At 34.7% G+C, this 18,758-nt stretch overlaps 1 protein-coding gene across 1 annotated transcript in view; it reads right to left on the bottom strand.

Moving 5' to 3' along the window:
• The window catches only part of LOC109834491 (DNA topoisomerase 1-like), an 81,738-nt gene continuing 63,313 nt past the window's right edge, over nt 334-18,758 (bottom strand). The window contains 8 exon segments of the mRNA XM_020402525.1: nt 334-741; nt 3,898-3,993; nt 4,094-4,159; nt 5,066-5,155; nt 5,307-5,418; nt 15,160-15,237; nt 15,533-15,609; nt 15,724-15,831. Coding sequence (XP_020258114.1) covers nt 619-741; nt 3,898-3,993; nt 4,094-4,159; nt 5,066-5,155; nt 5,307-5,418; nt 15,160-15,237; nt 15,533-15,609; nt 15,724-15,831 — 750 coding nt within the window. The 3' untranslated portion in view covers nt 334-618.

Here is an 18,758-nt window from a genome sequence, read left to right as displayed (position 1 = left end):
GTTTACCATTGTTCTAAGATTGACCACTTGAGTTCAATTAACAGCCTTAATTTTGACCAGCCTTCGCTTTAAAACTTTTCTGTTAATATGTTTGTTAACTACACGAGACATAACAATATCAACAAAGGTTTCTAGGTTCACAGTGTCATCTTTCTCAATTAATTAGATAAAAGATCAATATGAGACTTTAAACACATCAGAAACATGATTAAAAGTTTTCCCTATTCATCTCAAAATATTGTTAGCAAAACTAAATAACAGGGTACAACATTACATGGCATTTGAATAATAAAAGATGTAAAGGATTCTTGATACTTTTGAGTACAAAGTTTGCTGCCGTTCAATCTAAAAAAAGCATTATATACAGCTCAGATGAAAAATAATTTGTGCCACATTTGTTCCCTAGCAAGAACAAAATTTGCTCAAACGCAGAACAAGTCTGAATAATTACTAGAAAAAGGAGAAAAAAGAAGATAAAATCTGTACACATGCTCATTCGCTAAAGAGTGAGTAACATACATGGAAAATTAACTGTACAAACCTCTATAATACCGATGATTTAACTTTTCTTCCCTGCTCCAAGGGTAATAGAGACCTTTCTGTTTGATTTTGACAGACTTAATCCCATGAGTCTTCCTCAGCAGGCTTTGGTTTACTTTTGGGACGACCACTCTTTTTGGCGTTTTTACTCAAAAGAAGCTTCAGTCCAGTCGCCAGTGTGATCTTTTTCGGGTTCATATTCTGCAAATCATGATTAATTTAAGACCAAAGGTAAATTACATGTGTAGGAAAAAGTTGATACACAATAATCTCAAACATTATAATCATTTCCATAAAGAAAGCTAAGATACTACCTGTTTGGTACATTTACTACTAAGATAAAAATATGCGAAATTTAGAAAATAAATGCAGTTTTGAAGATTACCTAAATGAACTGAATGTTACTTTTGTGAAAGTTCTAAGGTAACCAGGCAGATGCACTAAATTGCAAGATCCATTCTTTATTGAAACAATACAAGTCTAAATAAATTATAAATTTTGAAAGTGTCCAGTAACATATTTGCCCATTCCTTTCATACACCCAAAAGAACCCCTGAAAAATTCTAATTAACCAACTAAATTCCTCAAAAGGGCTCATTCATCTGCCCCTTATCGTCAAGTGAAATGTGACAGATCATTTTATTCCCACCCTCAACTCATAATATGCCCATGTTACTATCAACAATCATGGTTCACTAAACTCTATTGTGCAATTTAATGTCAAAGGTTTGCTGTTTAGGAGATTTCATTTAATTTTATTCTGCTACGTGTAATCATTTATTGATATTCATAGGATAGAACGCAAAATCAAGGTGTGGGGGTGTTTTACTTTTAGCTATACATCAAATGCTCCAGTTAAACCTGTATTATGCTTCAAAATTTTCAGTCATGTCCTATTCAAAAGTGCACAGGAAGAACTTATTGTTCTCAGGACACAGCCAACAAAGTTAATATGTTGATGAGCAGTAAGAACGATAACCAAACTGGAACAGCTCCCTAAAGCAAAGCCGGTGTGAGCAAGAAGGTTTATCACCTTCCCATAACCACGAGTCCAGATACATCATCTTCCAAGGATTCTAAGATTTCTCCTCTATCTGTGACCTCATCAATACTTCTTAAAACAATAGTTTCTCCAGCAGGTACTTAAATGGGTGTAATTAATTCTGGATCATTGTGTACAAGAGTGGAAATCTCTCTTAAATGTACAAGAGTGGAAATCTCTCTTAAATCTAAAAGGCCAGCACCCTTGTTCCCTTATTCAAGCCAATCATTTTGACCTCTCGAAGTTTTAGATTTAATTCAGTAGCTAATATTGCGATCAGGATGGTGTAGGGTAAGGCGTAATCCCAATTTTCAATGAGGTTGAAAAGGGGCTGCTTCAGCTTGAGACCCCTCAGTTTTTAATTAACTTGGTCACTACACTGCATTTCTAATTGCTTCTATCTCGCAATTCACTCACAATTTGTATTAATTTGCGAGTGAATTAAAAAAGAAGTTGTAATTCTTCAGGAAGGTTTTAACTTGTATATTTTCCTTCTTTTAAAAAGAAATACTCGGAAAGGGCATAAAAGTAAAAGAAAAAAAGCATGGCCTTTGCTCTAATTATTTACCAAATTTATAAAGCATGACAAATGTAATTCCACAAACCTTAAGGAACAAAACTCTTTAAATGTAAATTTATTTAAAAATTGAAAATATTATTTTGCATCATAAACTTTTAATGTACAAGAAAACTCACCTGTTTCAGATTAAAACAGCTTGTATCAGTGTGCAGAAGTAATCAGTGTTCTTAAATAACTAACAGATGTTATTTGTTTTTCGATTGTGTACTAGCAACCTCATCTGTTCATTTCTATTTTAATATCCTGATTGTAATTCGTGCACTTCTGCAACTTACTAAATAAAATTTGAGACCATAGCTCCAGGCCTGTAATTTTGAGTTCCCTTGCTCTTATATTTAACCAAATATTATTTTAACCTTCTATCCTCTTGTCATCACCTCTTGCAAAGACACTACAGCTTTAATTTCTTTCACATTTACAGTTACAAGGAGCTAGCAGCAAAGCATTTGGATCACCACAAAAAATTCCAAGTCCATAGAATACCATCATATCAAGAGTTTGTGAAGATTTTGCAGAACTTGACTTACTTTAACCCAGTTGATATTTACATTAAATTGCAAAAAAAATTCTTTTACTCTGGCAAACAGAAAAAGGTTCCTTGTTCCTATGGACATTTCTCATGTCCATATAGGTCAAAAGCACATATATTCAACTGATGCAGCGAATTTTTGTGGCTATTAGCCTGTCAATAAACTGAAGTTACACCATGAATTAAAACCCACCTAACTATTAGCCTGCTTTCTTACTTCAAAATGATACTCGTATCCTGATGATACACCAATCTACATTTAGCAATTTATATTTTTAGGATTGTAGACAATTTCTTATCGACTCTGGTCAGTACTGAAATCAAATTACAGATAATACATTTCCTCTATGCCCATCAGTTTATTTCTAATGGAAGAATTTTTTTCCATTCTCTACGATCATGAATGCTTTAATCCCTTTTTCCACATAATCCTCCTTTTCTTTATAAGAATTAGCTTAAGTCATGGAACTAGGAATTAGCATGGATAATAAATAGGTAGCAATACCAAATTGGCCCACATTACATCAAATTTTGTTTGCCAATCACCAGCATTAACTCTTATTTTGGTTATTTCTCAAGAGAAGTGAGTATATCCGATCTTCAATCTTCATAAAAGGATGGAGAAGATGATAGTATATATTACACCAAGGGAAAGGAATAAAGTCCAACTGGGAACATGTAAAAAGTACAAGAATGATCCTTATTAGTGACAACGTAAATGATTTGCAAGGATAAGCATGAGCTTCGAGACTACAAGGGTTTGGATAAAGTGAAAATTTTTAAAGATACTAAACAATTTGTACAGTGGAAATCTAGGATTGAAATCTGACAGAGTGATGATTCAGAAAGCTGAACCTAATCAATTAGAAAAACTGATAATGTGTATGACTGGTCATAATTATTTCTATTACTCTTCATCATCTAAGACTGGTCATGATGTGTATGAATGATCATAATTTTTTAAAGAAATAATTATGCATCACAATCTTCATCATCTAACATTTTTTTTCCTTAGAAGAATTATTTTTCATATTGTTTCTACAAATTTGTATGTTTTAAGTACACCTGGTAAAAAACAATGCTTCCTCATATATCTAATGCAAAAATAGAACTGATCCTAATAACATATTATACAGAAATATTGATAAATCATGAACTAACTTACCTAATCATTTTTAGAAGAGAAAATAGCTGTAAGGAACAAACCTTTGGGACTGGGGCAATAGTTCGTCGATGTTTAATTGAAAATCCAAATTTTGAATGTTTCAAAAAAACAGGATGTTCATCATCTGGATGATTACCCTACATTGCATAGTGAAATAATTTTTTTATTCAGAGAATTAATAGGGAAACAAAGGTTCTAGATGAAGAAATAAAAAAACAAAGTTTAACAGAAACATACCAAGCTAATAGGATATTGTAGAAGCTCAATAGCATCATCTAACGTAATAGATTCCAGATCTTTCACCTGAAGGATGTTATCCGTATTAGCTTATAAATCCATGAATGTGTTGTGTAATAGGATTATTACCTCATTCACAAGACAAACAAAAGGAGATCAGAACAAACAGAAAGTATGCAGACACCATAGGAATGAAACGACACATAGGAAGCATGACCTCCTGGTTAAAATGTTCACAATAATGTGACGACAAATCTATGTTTTCAGCTTGCATTAATAGAAAGATAGAATGTTTTACCTAATATTTCCACATGCTATGAAACTCTCTTAGACAAATTCAATGGTCAGGAACGTGAATCTGCCCAAGCTTTATCATCAAAGCACATTGCATCCATTAAATTGCCAAGAGTTATTCTCCTTAAATTCTCTCTAATGCAAAAAAGAACTATCGCATTTTTCTTATTATTATTTGAAGATATAGATGAATTCCTATTTAGACAAGAAGGCAGGGTTGTTCAGAGCAATACCCTCCAATCAAGCCCCAATTATGTGGTCAAACAGTTACCAATAGTGGTAAGATGAATTTATAAACAATCTAAGAAAATAATGTTGAATGTAGCAAAGAGCAAAATGTGTTGTTAATTTGTCGCGCAATTAAATAAAAAAGTGTGTATTCCAATGAAGCATAGGCACACGTATAAAAACGATGCTTTGTCCAATTAAATCAAAAAGTGTGTAATCCAGTGAAACATGGGCACACATAGGTGCCTTGCCCAGCAAAACCCTAAAATATTGGAATGACGGAACATATCAAGAATCAAGTGGTCTGATACACCAATACTATCATTTTACGTGAGTCCTAAAAAGCATCCAAAATTCATGTCAGAGGGTTAGGTATTACAACTATAAGACTCAATAAATTTTGTATTAATCATAAATACCTGAAGAGTTTCCAAAACAGTACACAAATACCTCAGAAACAGAAGCTCTTTTGGGTGTAAAACCTTTCTTATCTTCCCCCAGTTGGACATAATATCCATATGGACCATTCTTCAACAAAATCTAGAGAAAAAAGGTTCAAGGTAATCATCTACTGATATTTACAAACATAGAAAATTTTGCAAAGTCCTTATACAACAAAAACAACAATAATAGCAGCAGAAGTACAGTTCATATATCATGAGATTGCACTGCAGATACTGTGAAAGATGACCTTTTCATCAGAACCAGGCTTGCATCCTAGGAACTTTGGCGGAAAGGACTTCTCTAGCTTCTCAGAAGGAACATCTTCATCCTCTTCAGCATATATTGTGCATGCTGTGTACCTACAATCTCATAGGTCTATTACAGTATTTGTTGTGTACAAAAAGCCATTGAACAATTTTGGGTGCTAATATAAAAAAGAAATATCATAGATTTCAGTAACAATATCATGAATCAAGGCTTGAAACATATGGTACCAACAACATATCACTCTATAAGAATTTTGTTAAACATAGCCTTTTAAGAATAATGAAGCTATTGAACTCTAAAAACCTCAAGGAGACCAACTACGCATTCAACAATACGCATTACTTTCTTTTATATTACTCAATATTCTTAAAATAAAGACGAACTCTTACAATAGAAAATTGAAAATCGGAACCTCTATTTTCAGTAGAGCAGCTGAATCCCAGGGTTATCTATTTTGCTTAAAAACAGTGAATATGAAGATTAACCATTGTAAGAGGAGTAATGGGTCATATGAGCGGATTATCTCTTGACAAGTCTGCATCTCAGCCAAGCATTGTATCTAAGTTAAATAATAAAAAAAGAATCCCCTTTATTTGATGCTGCATCTCAGCCAAGCATTGTATCTAAGTTAAATAAAAAAAAAAGAATCCCCTTTATTTGATGGCTGAGATTCAACCACATAACTGTATATGAGAGAATTCCCTCATGCATATTATGATACCCATTATTCATAAAGATACACACACACGCACACATTAGGCTATGTATTATAAGTCCTTTAAAGAAAACTATGTGAAAAGAAACCCGTAAGGCTAGTTATATTACCAATTAAGGTTGTGGAAAGCGGAAAGCGGAGTGAAGCGGTGAAGCACCGCTTAGCTTTTTCGGGCTTAAGCGGTTCAAAGCTGAAAAAAGCACCAAATAAAAAAATGGTCCAGTTTAAATATGGATAAATATTTAAAAAATAAGAAAAACTCAAGAAAGTGAAGCTTTTTACAGCATTCAAATTTCAAAAATTATCTGATGCTCAACAACACTACTGCCAGCATCGAGCCCAACGGAGACATGAGAAGAAGAGGACGGGAGGAAGTGTCAGGAGAGAGGGAGAAGAAGAGGACTGGTGCTTCCAAGTGGTGGAGGAGAGGAAGTAGACTGCAGCTCTGATGAGGAGCTTTTGGAGATGGTGCGAGGAGCTCAAGAGAGGCGGTGGATGATAATGAGAGGTAGCGAGAGGAGGAGCTAGGGGTAGTGGTGGAAGCGGAAGAAGCTCTTGAATGCGAAATTAGGAGGTGATGGGTACGAGGGATTTTAGGTGTTTAAAATGGATCTAGGTCGGGTCAGATACAAAAGCATTTTAAAGTCCTATTGAGCGCTTTTTAACAGTTTTCTCTACTTTTAACCGCTGTTTCGAACCTTTGTAAGCCAAAAAGCTCCAGTGTCGCTTTATACTACTGCTTTGAGGCAAAGCAAAGAGGCCAAGGGCCGCTTCTGCTACATACCATCATTTTTTTCAACATCAACGACAACAACAATAACAAAGTTTATCCCAAATGTTGCTATATGAATTTTATTCTCTCATTCTACTCTATTCTAGGTCAGCTCCTATGTTAAATTAACAATTATCATATTCTTCTAAATTACTTCTGCCCAAGTTCTCTTAGGTCTACATCTAGATCTCATTGCCCCATTAACAATAATATTATTACTTTTCATAACTGATGCACTAAAAGATCTTTGTTATATATGACCAAACCACCTTAAGCGATTATCTCTCATTTTATTCTCAATAGGGGCAATCACTAACCTATTACAGATGCACAGATCTCTTATCCTATCTTTTAGTGTATACTAACAAGACCATCCTAACAACCTCATTTATGTTACACTTATTTTTTGCACATGTTTTTTAATTGCTCAACATGCTGTTCAGTAAAGCACTGTTAGTATTATAACGGTTTTATAGAATTTTCCATTTAGTTGCATTTATACGGACTCAATCACACAAGACTCCCAAAACACTCCTACATTTTAACCATCTAGATTTGATTTGATGAGCAACATCATCCTCAATCTCATTATCATAAAGAAAGATTGATCATAAGTAACGAAAGTGATTACTTTTAGATATTTTTTGACCATCAATATATACTATACGATTTTCTAGTGTTTAATTTTACTTAAATACACTCCATGCATTTTATTTTTGTTCTAATTATAAAACCGTTAGTTTTGAGAGTTTCTCTCCACCTTTCTATATAGAAATTATCCCTCTAATCTCGTTAACTAATATTATATCGTCAGCAAATAAAATACACAATGCGACTTCATCCAGTCATAAAACTAAATTTATTTTCCAATACACTTCTCTCATTTCTTGGTCTGTGCTCAATTACCCTCTCCCAAAGTTTCACAATACAACCCATGAGTTTAATACCATGATAGCTTGAACAACTTTGTATATATGCTTTCTTCAATAGTATTACCAACATACTATATAACCTCAAGCCAAAGATGGATCAACCATCAAGAGCTTGCATAACAAATATGAAAACTGAGAAAAGGTTCGAGCCTTGGTGAAACAGTCAACGCTGGGAAAATCACCAAAGAAAGTCTTGATATTGGCAAGGTCAATGGTAAGGATCAAAATCCAACATCAATGGAGAAAGTGTCAGCAAGATCAACGTCAAAGGACTAGAATCCGATAACATCGATGGAGAAAGATTTGAAGTTGATGTCATAACCATGTAGCAAAAAGAAGTCCAATGCAAAGGGCTAGACAAGAGATGGAGCCAGGAGCTCTCTGGTGTTATGAACCTTGGCACTCATACCATATGAACAGCTGGGAGAAGATACCTCTCTTATTAATTAATTGATGAATTTGAAGAGGGTAGTACCACTACAGATATGGCCATTGTAGTACAGAAGGAAACTTATAAGAAAAGAAAGTTGTAAGAAAGCAAAGCTAGCTACAATACCCATATATTATATTTAGTAACTATCAAGATCGAACTACCAAATTATTTCCCAGCAATATAAAAAAATATAAGTGAGCATTATATTTAATAGCCAAAATATTTCTGAACTTCTTTAGATTCATTTCTTATATTGATTGGGGCCCAGTACTTAGTCTGATCATCACACATCATTCTTTGAGTTCCCACTCTCTTCCAGGCCAATCTTGGAAACAAGAAGTATAAGCACCTTCACTTTTAAGAGTTTACTAATAAATATAAGACAGACAACAGTTAATGTCTCCCTTTCCACACATAGACAACAATAATGAATGGAGTTTTCACTGTGTGGAGTGCTAGAGAGTGTAATACTCACTTTGCAAATTAAGTATTGAATATGTATCATTGCATTCACGACTTTCAGTTGAAATTCCAAGTATAAGTAAGATGTATCAAATTGGACATAATGACATAACAATAGAAATAAATATGTGCATGTGTCCTTGAGCAATGTGCATTAGACATCTTCCTTTTATCTCATGTGCATAAAACATGATGTATATAATGATCAAGGTTTTAAATATCGGATGTCGGGTTCATGTCGGACGACTGAAATTCATGTCAGATAGCGAAAATCGGGGATATATTGGGGGACATAGACTAAATATCGGATTGCCATATCGAGTGATGAGCATATGTATAATATCATGTCCTAAATATAATTTAAGCATTCCTAAATTCAATATAAGCATATTTTATAAATTTTATAGACTAGACATATAAAAAAGTAAATAATATATGATGTTTAGGATCACTAAACGATTGTAGAAATCAATTGCTTAAAAAGCATACATTGGGTGATAATTTGCACTTCTCAATTGCTTGAGAGTTTCTAATTTCAATTTAATTTCAGTAACAACTTGGTACGAATTCAAGAGAGGGAGCTGACATTAAGGAGTGTCAACTGTTAAGTATCTCACTCTCTCCTATGCATTAGCATTTAAATTTGTTGCATTTTAATTTTATAATTCAATTACTAACTTAAAATTAATTTTATTTGACAGTGGGAAACTGAAAAGATTCAAGGGGAAAATTAAAAAGAAGATGAAGGCCCCTCGGTACAAACTCAAACCGCAGTAAATAAAAACCCAGGCAAGAAGCCCTCGGCATAAACTGAAAATGCAGAAAAAAAGTCAAGTACCGAGAGAGAGGGGGAGAGGGAGAGACCTGACGGCTGAAGGCGATCGAGTCGAGAGAGATACCTGACGGCTGAAGCCTCAGGAAGCAAGAACGAAGGCGGTCGAAGGCGGCTGAAGGCGGTTGAAGGCGGTCGAGTCGCAGGGGGCAGCGTTGGCAAGTGAGAGACGAAGAAGATGAAGGCGGCTGTTCTCTTCCCAGTCGCTGTCCTGTAGCCCTAGCTTTTTGTTTTTTCTTTCTATCAACTCGTTTTCCGGGTTCGGGTTCGTAAAAAGTCCCTCAAGTTCAACACATGTCAAATGGGTTTGGGTTTTCATCACAAAACCCAAACCCAATAAGTCAAAAGAACTTTAAACCGATATTTGGGGATTTCGACCAATTTTTCAAAGGTTAAAAAGCGGCCGACATGACCGATATTTCCCCGACATCTCCGATTTCCTCCTGAATTCCGATATACGACTCAAAATAACCTGATTCGTGTCGCTTGACCCTTCAATCCGATATGTCGGCCAACATGTCGGACATGTCGACCGACATTTAAAACATTGATAATGATAGGTGTATGAGCAGATCTTTGTACATATGTCTACATTTTTTATATATAGAGTTAAAACTACAAAAGAGAGGACAAGTAGAAAAATCAATTTGCAATTCCATGCCTTATCTGGCATTATTTTTAAATATGAGTCACTCTTTTAAACGGTAAGGTATCTAACAAAGAGTTTAACTGATCCCATCCTACCTATATGAATAGCGGTTTTCCGAAATTTCTGGTTAAGTTCTTTCAAGTGGTCAACAATTTTGCACTTGCCAGTTACATGACAGTAAAATATTGCGTAGTGAATTGATGTAAAAAGAAAAAACTTTTTTATCATTCACCTAATTTCTTCATTGCTAGGCACTTTCTTTATCTCACCAAACTAGTCTAGAAAAGTAAATAACAAAAAATTTATATGAATAACATTTTTCATTATCCACGATTCTTTTGTCATCATGCTAGCTCCTGATACAGCTATAATGTTTCTCCTCCAACACAACTAACACCTACTATGTGCATAACCATCGAATGTAGGAATATTGAACTCATGTTTAAACTTCCACAGTATCTAAAATGACATGACACTCATATTAAATATGTATTGCTAGTCTTACTACCCTAAACATTGACATTATGTGCTAAGAAATGCATTGAAAATGCAACTTCTAAAATGCAAGCTAAATTCATCATACTTATTTTTCTTTATACAAGAAACTCATGTTGTGTTATGCTTCAAACTGCAGCCTGATCTAACTTTAACAATACCTAGGACACAGATATTAAGTTATGCATATTAATCACCTAATATTACAAACAGCTTGAAGGTGAATTGACACAAAATTAATAGATTCACCTTCACTACAGCCTTACTCAAAGCTATAAGAATTTTCTTAGAACTCTTCCATTGTCACAATGAAGCATTCAGTTTGGAATTTTTAACAATATTCTTGTCCTTCTTCATCAAGATTCTTTAATATTGTCTGATCAACATCAAATCTTCATAGGATATTCAAGAAAGAAGTATCCAGTAAGATACATTCATTATTCTTTATGTTCCATTTTCATGGTCTTTGCATACTATTATTTTGTAAAGTAGGTGCGTTTCTCATACGCACAACTTCGTACGCATTCCCAACCGAGTTGGGTTTTTTTGCAAAAACCAAAGCAACAGCCACTTATACAATCTCGTGACCCTATCTTTCTCTCTCTCTCTCCCAAAAAGCCCCAACCCCTCCTCCTCCATCAAGCTCCAAAATCAGAGTGCCGGTGAGTCTCTCGAGCTCCCTCTCTCGAGCTCCCCCAAATCCGGCAACTTCGACGACTTCACCAACTCCGCCTCCCTCCCAACGTCACCCATCATCTCTAAGTGAACTCTGTCGAGCTCCCTCGATCTCCCTCGAGCTGACCCCCTCCTCCGCCGGCTTCCCCCAACTCATCCGACGCCAACTACCCCCAACTCCACCGATCGTGACTGATCTCCCTCGAGCTCGATCTTGATCTCCCCTAACTCAGGTAACAATCAAGCCCCAAATTTTTTTACCTATTCTCTATTATTTTTCAGTTAGTGTATAGTTTATTTGTTGTCCTTAGGGTTTCAAGCTAGACTAAGTTGCATGAGGTTAAAAATGATCTTGTCAAAAATTTTTACCTATTCTCTTTTTCTTTTTTTCGGAAAAATTAATAAGAATAATATCCATTGCGAGTGCGGAAAAATTAATAAGAAAAATTAATAAGAATCAAGCCTCATCTCTTTTGAACCAGGGTTGGCTGCCAAAAACTAATAGCAATGCGTGTGAAAATTTGAATCAGCTTGAAAATATCCATTGCGAATACCCTATTTTCTTATAACGGATGAGGACATTTGAGCTCATGAGGGATTCTGAAACTGAGTGTGTATAAATGTTAATTTGGTTAAAACTTCGAATTTATACCTAAAAACTTACATCTAAACTCATAGCTTTTATAATTTGAACCTAGTTTTTATACCTAAAAACTTACATCTAAACTTACATCCAAGAAATTTGAACCTAGTTTTTATAATTTCAGTATTTATATTGAGTAAAACCAAAACACATAGCTTTTATAATTTCAGTTTTTATCTTTCTGTTTACTTGTAAGCAGCTTGAAATGGGTTCATCATCAACTGTGGAAAGTAACGCATGTATTGAAGTGGATATTAGATTCATATTGAAACAATGCGAGTGTGGAGAATTAGCAGATGTGAAGATTACGAAGTCAAACAAGAACAGTAACTGTGGTAGAATATACTACTCGTGTAAAAGGTAAAAGTGCGATTCGTTTTTGGGCTGGTGCAAGATTTCATCAATTGAACAAGTATCACTCGTCATTCCCCCACCAGAGGCGCATGACTTAGTTGTTGTACGTGAAAAAATATTGTGGAAATGGCTAACTTTTATAGCTTTTCTGTTGTTTTTTGGTTTGACCATAAAAAAAATTATGTGATGTAACTTGATGTGCTAGAATGAAACAATCTTTTGCTTGGCCATTAAAGAAATTATGTGATGTATGTGAGAAAAATACTTTCTTATGTATGTAAAGTGTGCTGAAGAGAATTATGACTTCCATGTCTAAGATATGAAATTTGAATCAACGTGCGCTACAATACCATCTCTTGAACTGAAGCATTACAAGGCACTGCCAAATATAAGTAGTTTCGTAGTATGTCAATTGTTAATAGTCACTTAGTTTAATGAACATGCATTGAACACTTATTACTACTGAGACTTCGCTAAATGGTAAAAAAATAGGACATACAAGTGCTAGTTCAGAACCCCAAGAGGTTTGGTTCAAAAGAACAAGGAAATAAAAAAAATAAACTTTTGCAAGTTTATAAATCTCTGTTAGAAGTAAAATACCAGCTCAGAATTCTTCTAATATCCATCAGGGTTTTGAAAGAAAAATTCCCTCGAAACAATCATCAACAAAGAAGCAAGCAATTTTTGGTCATGGAAAATCTAAAAAGTAACCTGAAGAAAGTATCAACTTTCCAGCAAAGAAAATTTTATTTACGCCCTCGGCATTAAATTGGAAACCCTAGACCTGTAGGAGAAAATAATTGAATCATTTGTCGACAATTTCGATTAGGGTTGTTTTATAATCACTAGGAGCCTCAAAACCATGGAGATTAATGACTGTGGCAGCAACATTTGCAAGGCCACCGCCGAATATAAGCAAACCTTTCCATGTTATTGTATCAAATATATAGGAAATGAGATATAAAAATATGACAAAATTTTTGCTCTTATAATCAGTACAAATAACAATATATGAAAAAATTTTACTGCATCAGGGGCTTAACTCCCTTCACATTCCGTATAGAACAATAAAATGTCCCCAAATTAAAGCTCAGGGGCTTAAGTCGCCGGAGGAGGGTGGAAGTCGGCGGAGTTGGGGGAGTTCACTTAGAGAGCTCGAGGGAGATCGAGGGAGCTCGACGTAGTTCACTTAGAGATGGGGGGTGACGTTGGGAGGGAGGCGGAGTTGGTGAAGTCGTCGGAGTTGCCGGATTTGGGGGAGCTCGAGAGACTCACCGTCGCTCCGATTTTGGGGCTTGATGGAGGAGGAGGGGTTGGGGCTTTTTTGGGAGAGAAAGATAGGGTCACGTCGCCACGAGATTGTATAAGTGGTTGTTGCTTTGGTTTTTTGCAATAAAACCCAACTCGGTTGGGAATGTGTATGAAGTTGTGTGTATGAGAAACGCACTATATATATATATATATATATGAGATTAATGGGTATCCTTGTCATAGGAGGGGATTTCCTCCTAATGACGCCTCTAAAATCACATGATTGAGCGACATTATGGATGATCCGCTCCGTTGAACTTGATCTACATATTATAAAACCCCAACACACCAAGTTTGGGATAAATCCGTCATCGTTTGACCCTCCATCGAGCCATGTGAAAAGTTCTATTCATTCAAAACCGTTAAAATTGATACGAGTGGATGAAGGGTCAAACGACGACGGGTTCACCCCAAACTTAGTGTGTTGGGGTTTTAAAATATGTAGATCAAGTTTAACGGAGCGGATCATCCACAATATCGCTCAATCATGTAATTTTAGAGGCGTCATCAGGAGGAAATGCCCCTCCTATGAAAGGACACCGCGGATTAATCTCTACTGCTACTCCATCATCCGTCTCTCTCTCTCTATTATATATATATAATATATATATAATATATATATATTAATATAAAAAAATATATATTATATATATATATATATATATATAATTATGAGAAAAACTATGTCAACTTAAGTGGACGTCCACTAAGTTTCTTAGTCATGTGATGATCACTTGATTGAGCTACATTGTGGATGATTCCAGTTCGCGTTAAACTTGATCTACTATATAATATATGAGAAAAACTTATGTCAACTTAAGTGGACGTCTACTAAGTTTCTTAGTCATTGATGATCACTTGATTGAGCTACATTGTGGATGATCCGTTCCGTTGAACTTGATCTACATATTCTAAAACCCCAACACACCAAATTTGGAGTGAACCCGTCGTGGTTTGACCATTCATTCACTCGTATCAATTTTAACGGTTTCGAATGAATAGAACTTTTTATATGGCTCAACGGAGGGTCAAATCACGATGGGTTCACCCCAAATTTAGTGTGTTGGAGTTTTAGAATATGTAGATCAAGTTTAACGGAGCGGATCATCCACAATGTAGCTCAATCAAGTGATCATCAATGACTAAGAAACTTAGTGGACATCCACTTAAGTTGACATAAGTTTCTCTCTCTCTCTCTATATATATATATATATATATATATGTGTGTGTGTGTGTGTGTGTGTTACCACATGGGAGGTGCTCACCATAAAAAAGATTTAACTCAGAAGTACAATGATATCTATACAGAAATGACCTAGATAAATTGATTCAGATCTGCCAAAGCAACCTGATTATAAGCGTAAGCTACACATATATGCTTGGTCCTCAGCCTTTCAGATAGACAGGGGTATATTACTCCATTCTGTAATAAATAAAGTAGGACGCCTTCGTAAAATCCATGTGAATTTAACCAGACTTGTATCTACAAGTTGAATTACTTCTCAAAGACATCAAAGGGAAATGAGTAAATTATTGCAGAAAAAGAAAGTTGTAACTCACTTGCATTTAGGATTTCGATCGCATCCAATAAAATAGTCAGATCCTATGACTTTAAATTTCAAAGTGCCAATCGAACAACTGCAGATTGCAAACAAAAAAACTTATGTTAGTTGCTCTCAATTAAACTAGTAGGCACCAGTAAAGAGCATAGATGTAAAACCACAGAAAGCAACATTTAATATTTGAGTGAATAAAACCTGTCCAGCAATTGACAGATAAATGACAAGCAGAGTACCAAAAGTAATTATAGTAACCAAAATCCAGTTAAACAGAATGCAAACTGGAGGATAAATGCATTCAAGACTATTCTATTAGATTTGATAAGGATCGATGCCTATATTTATCACATTTAGAAAACATTCGGGTAAAGTACCTTGGGCATACCCGGCTTTCACTGTCTGCCGAAGGGAACAAGAAGTGACTGAATGTTTTCTCCAACATTTTCTCTACCTATTAGCAATCAGTATGTTTAAAAGGGAAAAATATTAAGATAATAAAATGATTGCTTTACCAGAAACTAAATATATGAGAAAATAATATTTTCACCATCTAAGAAATCACTACCTTACGAATATCAGTATTACTTGCAAGATCACAATGCTTGCTAAATCGTGACCAGTAATCTTTTAGAAGACCCCTCCATTCAGTTCTCCCGGCAGAAACATTATCTAGCTAAGTAGCACAAGTAAAAAATAGAAAATGGTGAGAATAACCATCAAGATAAAGAAATGAAAATTTTACTATTTAAATAATTTTTGCAACTATACCACTTTACATGCTTTTATGAAACAGGGAACATGAACTGTTATTTCGAACAACTATACTACTTTTGTCTAGAGATGCAAGTCAGGGTCTCAGGCTGACTAGCCAAATCATCCTTCAGAAAAGATTTTTGAAACTCGCTTTGAAGTGTTTTGAAGGATAAACGTTTCGAAACTCAAAGGAGAAGCTATTATCCCTCGAAGGGTATGCCTCCTCAGTTTAGGCATAACTTAGATGCACTTTCCGCGCTCTGTAAAGGGCTTCTCTTTTGAAGAGCACACTTCTTAGACAAGATGGGTAGGTATAAAAAACTTTTTGCCTCAAACTAAAATCCCCTTATCACTTCACTTTCTTTTCCCAATTCAAGTCTCAAGGATTTTCTTTTTTCTTTTCACTGAAGTTAAAAAGACAAGAATCACCTTACGGTTCTTGCCTGATCATATTGTATGCCAGCTTATTTTTTATGCTCTAAAAAATATATAATTCTGCTGATTCAACTTATTTTCCAACAATTCTAAATTTATGTTGTGGGGGGTCAAGGCCCCCTAGCTTTCTCTAAATGTTATACGTATATATATCTATATATATATACCTATATGTATAGGCATATATTTGTAGGTATATGGGGGGTCAAGGCCCCCTAGCTTTCTCTAAATGTTATACGTATATATATCTATATATATATACCTATATGTATAGGCATATATTTGGAGAAATAGAGCGTGGTCATGGCCCCTAGCTTTCTCTAAATATTATAGGTGTGTACTATAATATGTATGGGGGGGGTAGAGGGTGGCCATGGCCTTCCTAACTTTCTCCAAATATTATAGATACTATGCTATAATAATATATTATCTTATAGCTAAAGTAATATATTTTCTATCTTCTATTTTTACCCTCAGTTAAACTTGTTATTTTATTCATAGCTTCAAGGTTTTAATGTATTGTTGGAAAAAAATGGCCTAACTATTCATTAGTTTTGTCTCATTCATAACTCTTGTTTAGGAAAATGAGAGAGTCAAAGATGGTGATGGGATTGGGAATGAGCCTGGGTGAGGGAAGGTGAGGGAGGGTTGTAGAGATGAGGGAGGGTGAGGGGAGTGTTGGGAGTTATTCGGATTAAGTAACATTTTCTCTCTAGAATCCCCTCTCTCTGCTCTCTCTTCTGCAGAGAGTACAAGGGAGAAGCAGCTGATTGCCTCAGAAGACAATGGATAGAGCCATGTACGGTCGAATCATTCTCTTGCCAAATCATGTTATAAACTCAAATCAGGTAACCCACTTCCCCAAAATCATGGCTTTTGATTTGTTTCTTCATAATTGGAACCCGATTTCAAATGGGTTCTCATGGGTTTATGATTAATACTCAGTCTTTTGAATTCTTTTCATTATAATCTGGAGTTTTTACTAAGAAATATTTGAATGTTTGAGCTGGATTCATTAATAGTACATGGTTGTTTTATTTGTAATGGATATGAATTCGGAATCCTCTAACCTCCGCGGTTCATATCTAGCAATGGTTTTATTCATAAGTATAGGCTCTCTTTGCAATATATTTCTTACTGAAATAGTTTTGTGAATTGAATGCAATTTATTGGTCTAGGCAATTTTGATCTTCTCCTTGAGGAAAATATAAACGTTAATGCTATGATCTTTAAGGAGAAAGATGAAGAAATGCCAGTGGAGAACTCTTTTCAATGTTCTTGGGAATGAGAAAAGAGAAGGATGCTAAGCAATCACAGCTTTCAACTGATTATTGGTTGTGTTTTCTTAATAACAGTTTTGACTCCATATTGAGAATATTATTACAATTATTTAAACTCAATTCAACAAGTATTTATCCCTTCGATGGGATAGAGCTTACATGTCAAGAGATATTAAGTCCACTGATTTTTTAGAAGCCAACATATATTAACGATGTCGTTCTTAGTACATTAGACATCATGAAACACATGCCACGATTGAACGAAATTCACTATATAACACATGGAAATTTTATTTGACCTATAAGATCTCTCAACGTCCGTCTTCAACTTAAAACAGCTTTTAAATCTTATACTAAAACTACATTTTGCAATTAATACTATCTTAATCTCAAAAGTGACTGTGTTAAAATGTTAGATAATAACATTATTCATATAGAGAATCTTTCTCTTTTAGAAGTCTCGGTTCCATCTATGTATATAAACTTTATCAGAATGGTTGTATTAATACAGCAAACTGAGCTAGTGAGCTGCTCCGTTTGCATGATTCATATAGATGTCTAGTGAGAAAACCCTGTCTTCTTAACATGGTTTCTATAGAAACTGTACCACATGTTAAATTCCCATTTGAAATTATATTATTATTGAGATGATATCGTTTCAGAGTAATATGTTACCCAATTGTCTAAATTTACTTTTAATTTTGCTCTTCACATGTGACATGTGGAGGTTAGTTGCTTAAGTGTATGTGTGCTCGCGAGCATACTAAAAGTATAGCTACTATATTTTAAATAATACATATAACATATTATAGCTATACATTTAATAGCTACACGCTATTGTGTCATATAAAATATATAATATAGGGTAAATAGCTCATAACCCCCCACTATACCTCCAGTTGCACTACAACTCCTCAATTTATTAAGTATTACTTAGCCGCTTAATTCATGAGGAAGAGGGGCTTGCAACTCATCTTTCTAAAAATAACATTTCATGATGTTTTGTGCTAGTGAATGAGTTCAGGGGGTTTAGTGCAACTAAAAGCAAAATATGATGGGAGTTATGATTAATTATATAATTAAAAGTAATTATATAACCAATATACTTAAATTATACAATCAATTTACTCTA

This window comes from Asparagus officinalis, chromosome 3, assembly GCF_001876935.1.
Source record: "Asparagus officinalis chromosome 3, Aspof.V1, whole genome shotgun sequence".
NCBI classification, from domain to species: Eukaryota; Viridiplantae; Streptophyta; class Magnoliopsida; order Asparagales; family Asparagaceae; genus Asparagus; species Asparagus officinalis.
This window is presented reverse-complemented; position numbering and strand designations above follow the sequence as displayed.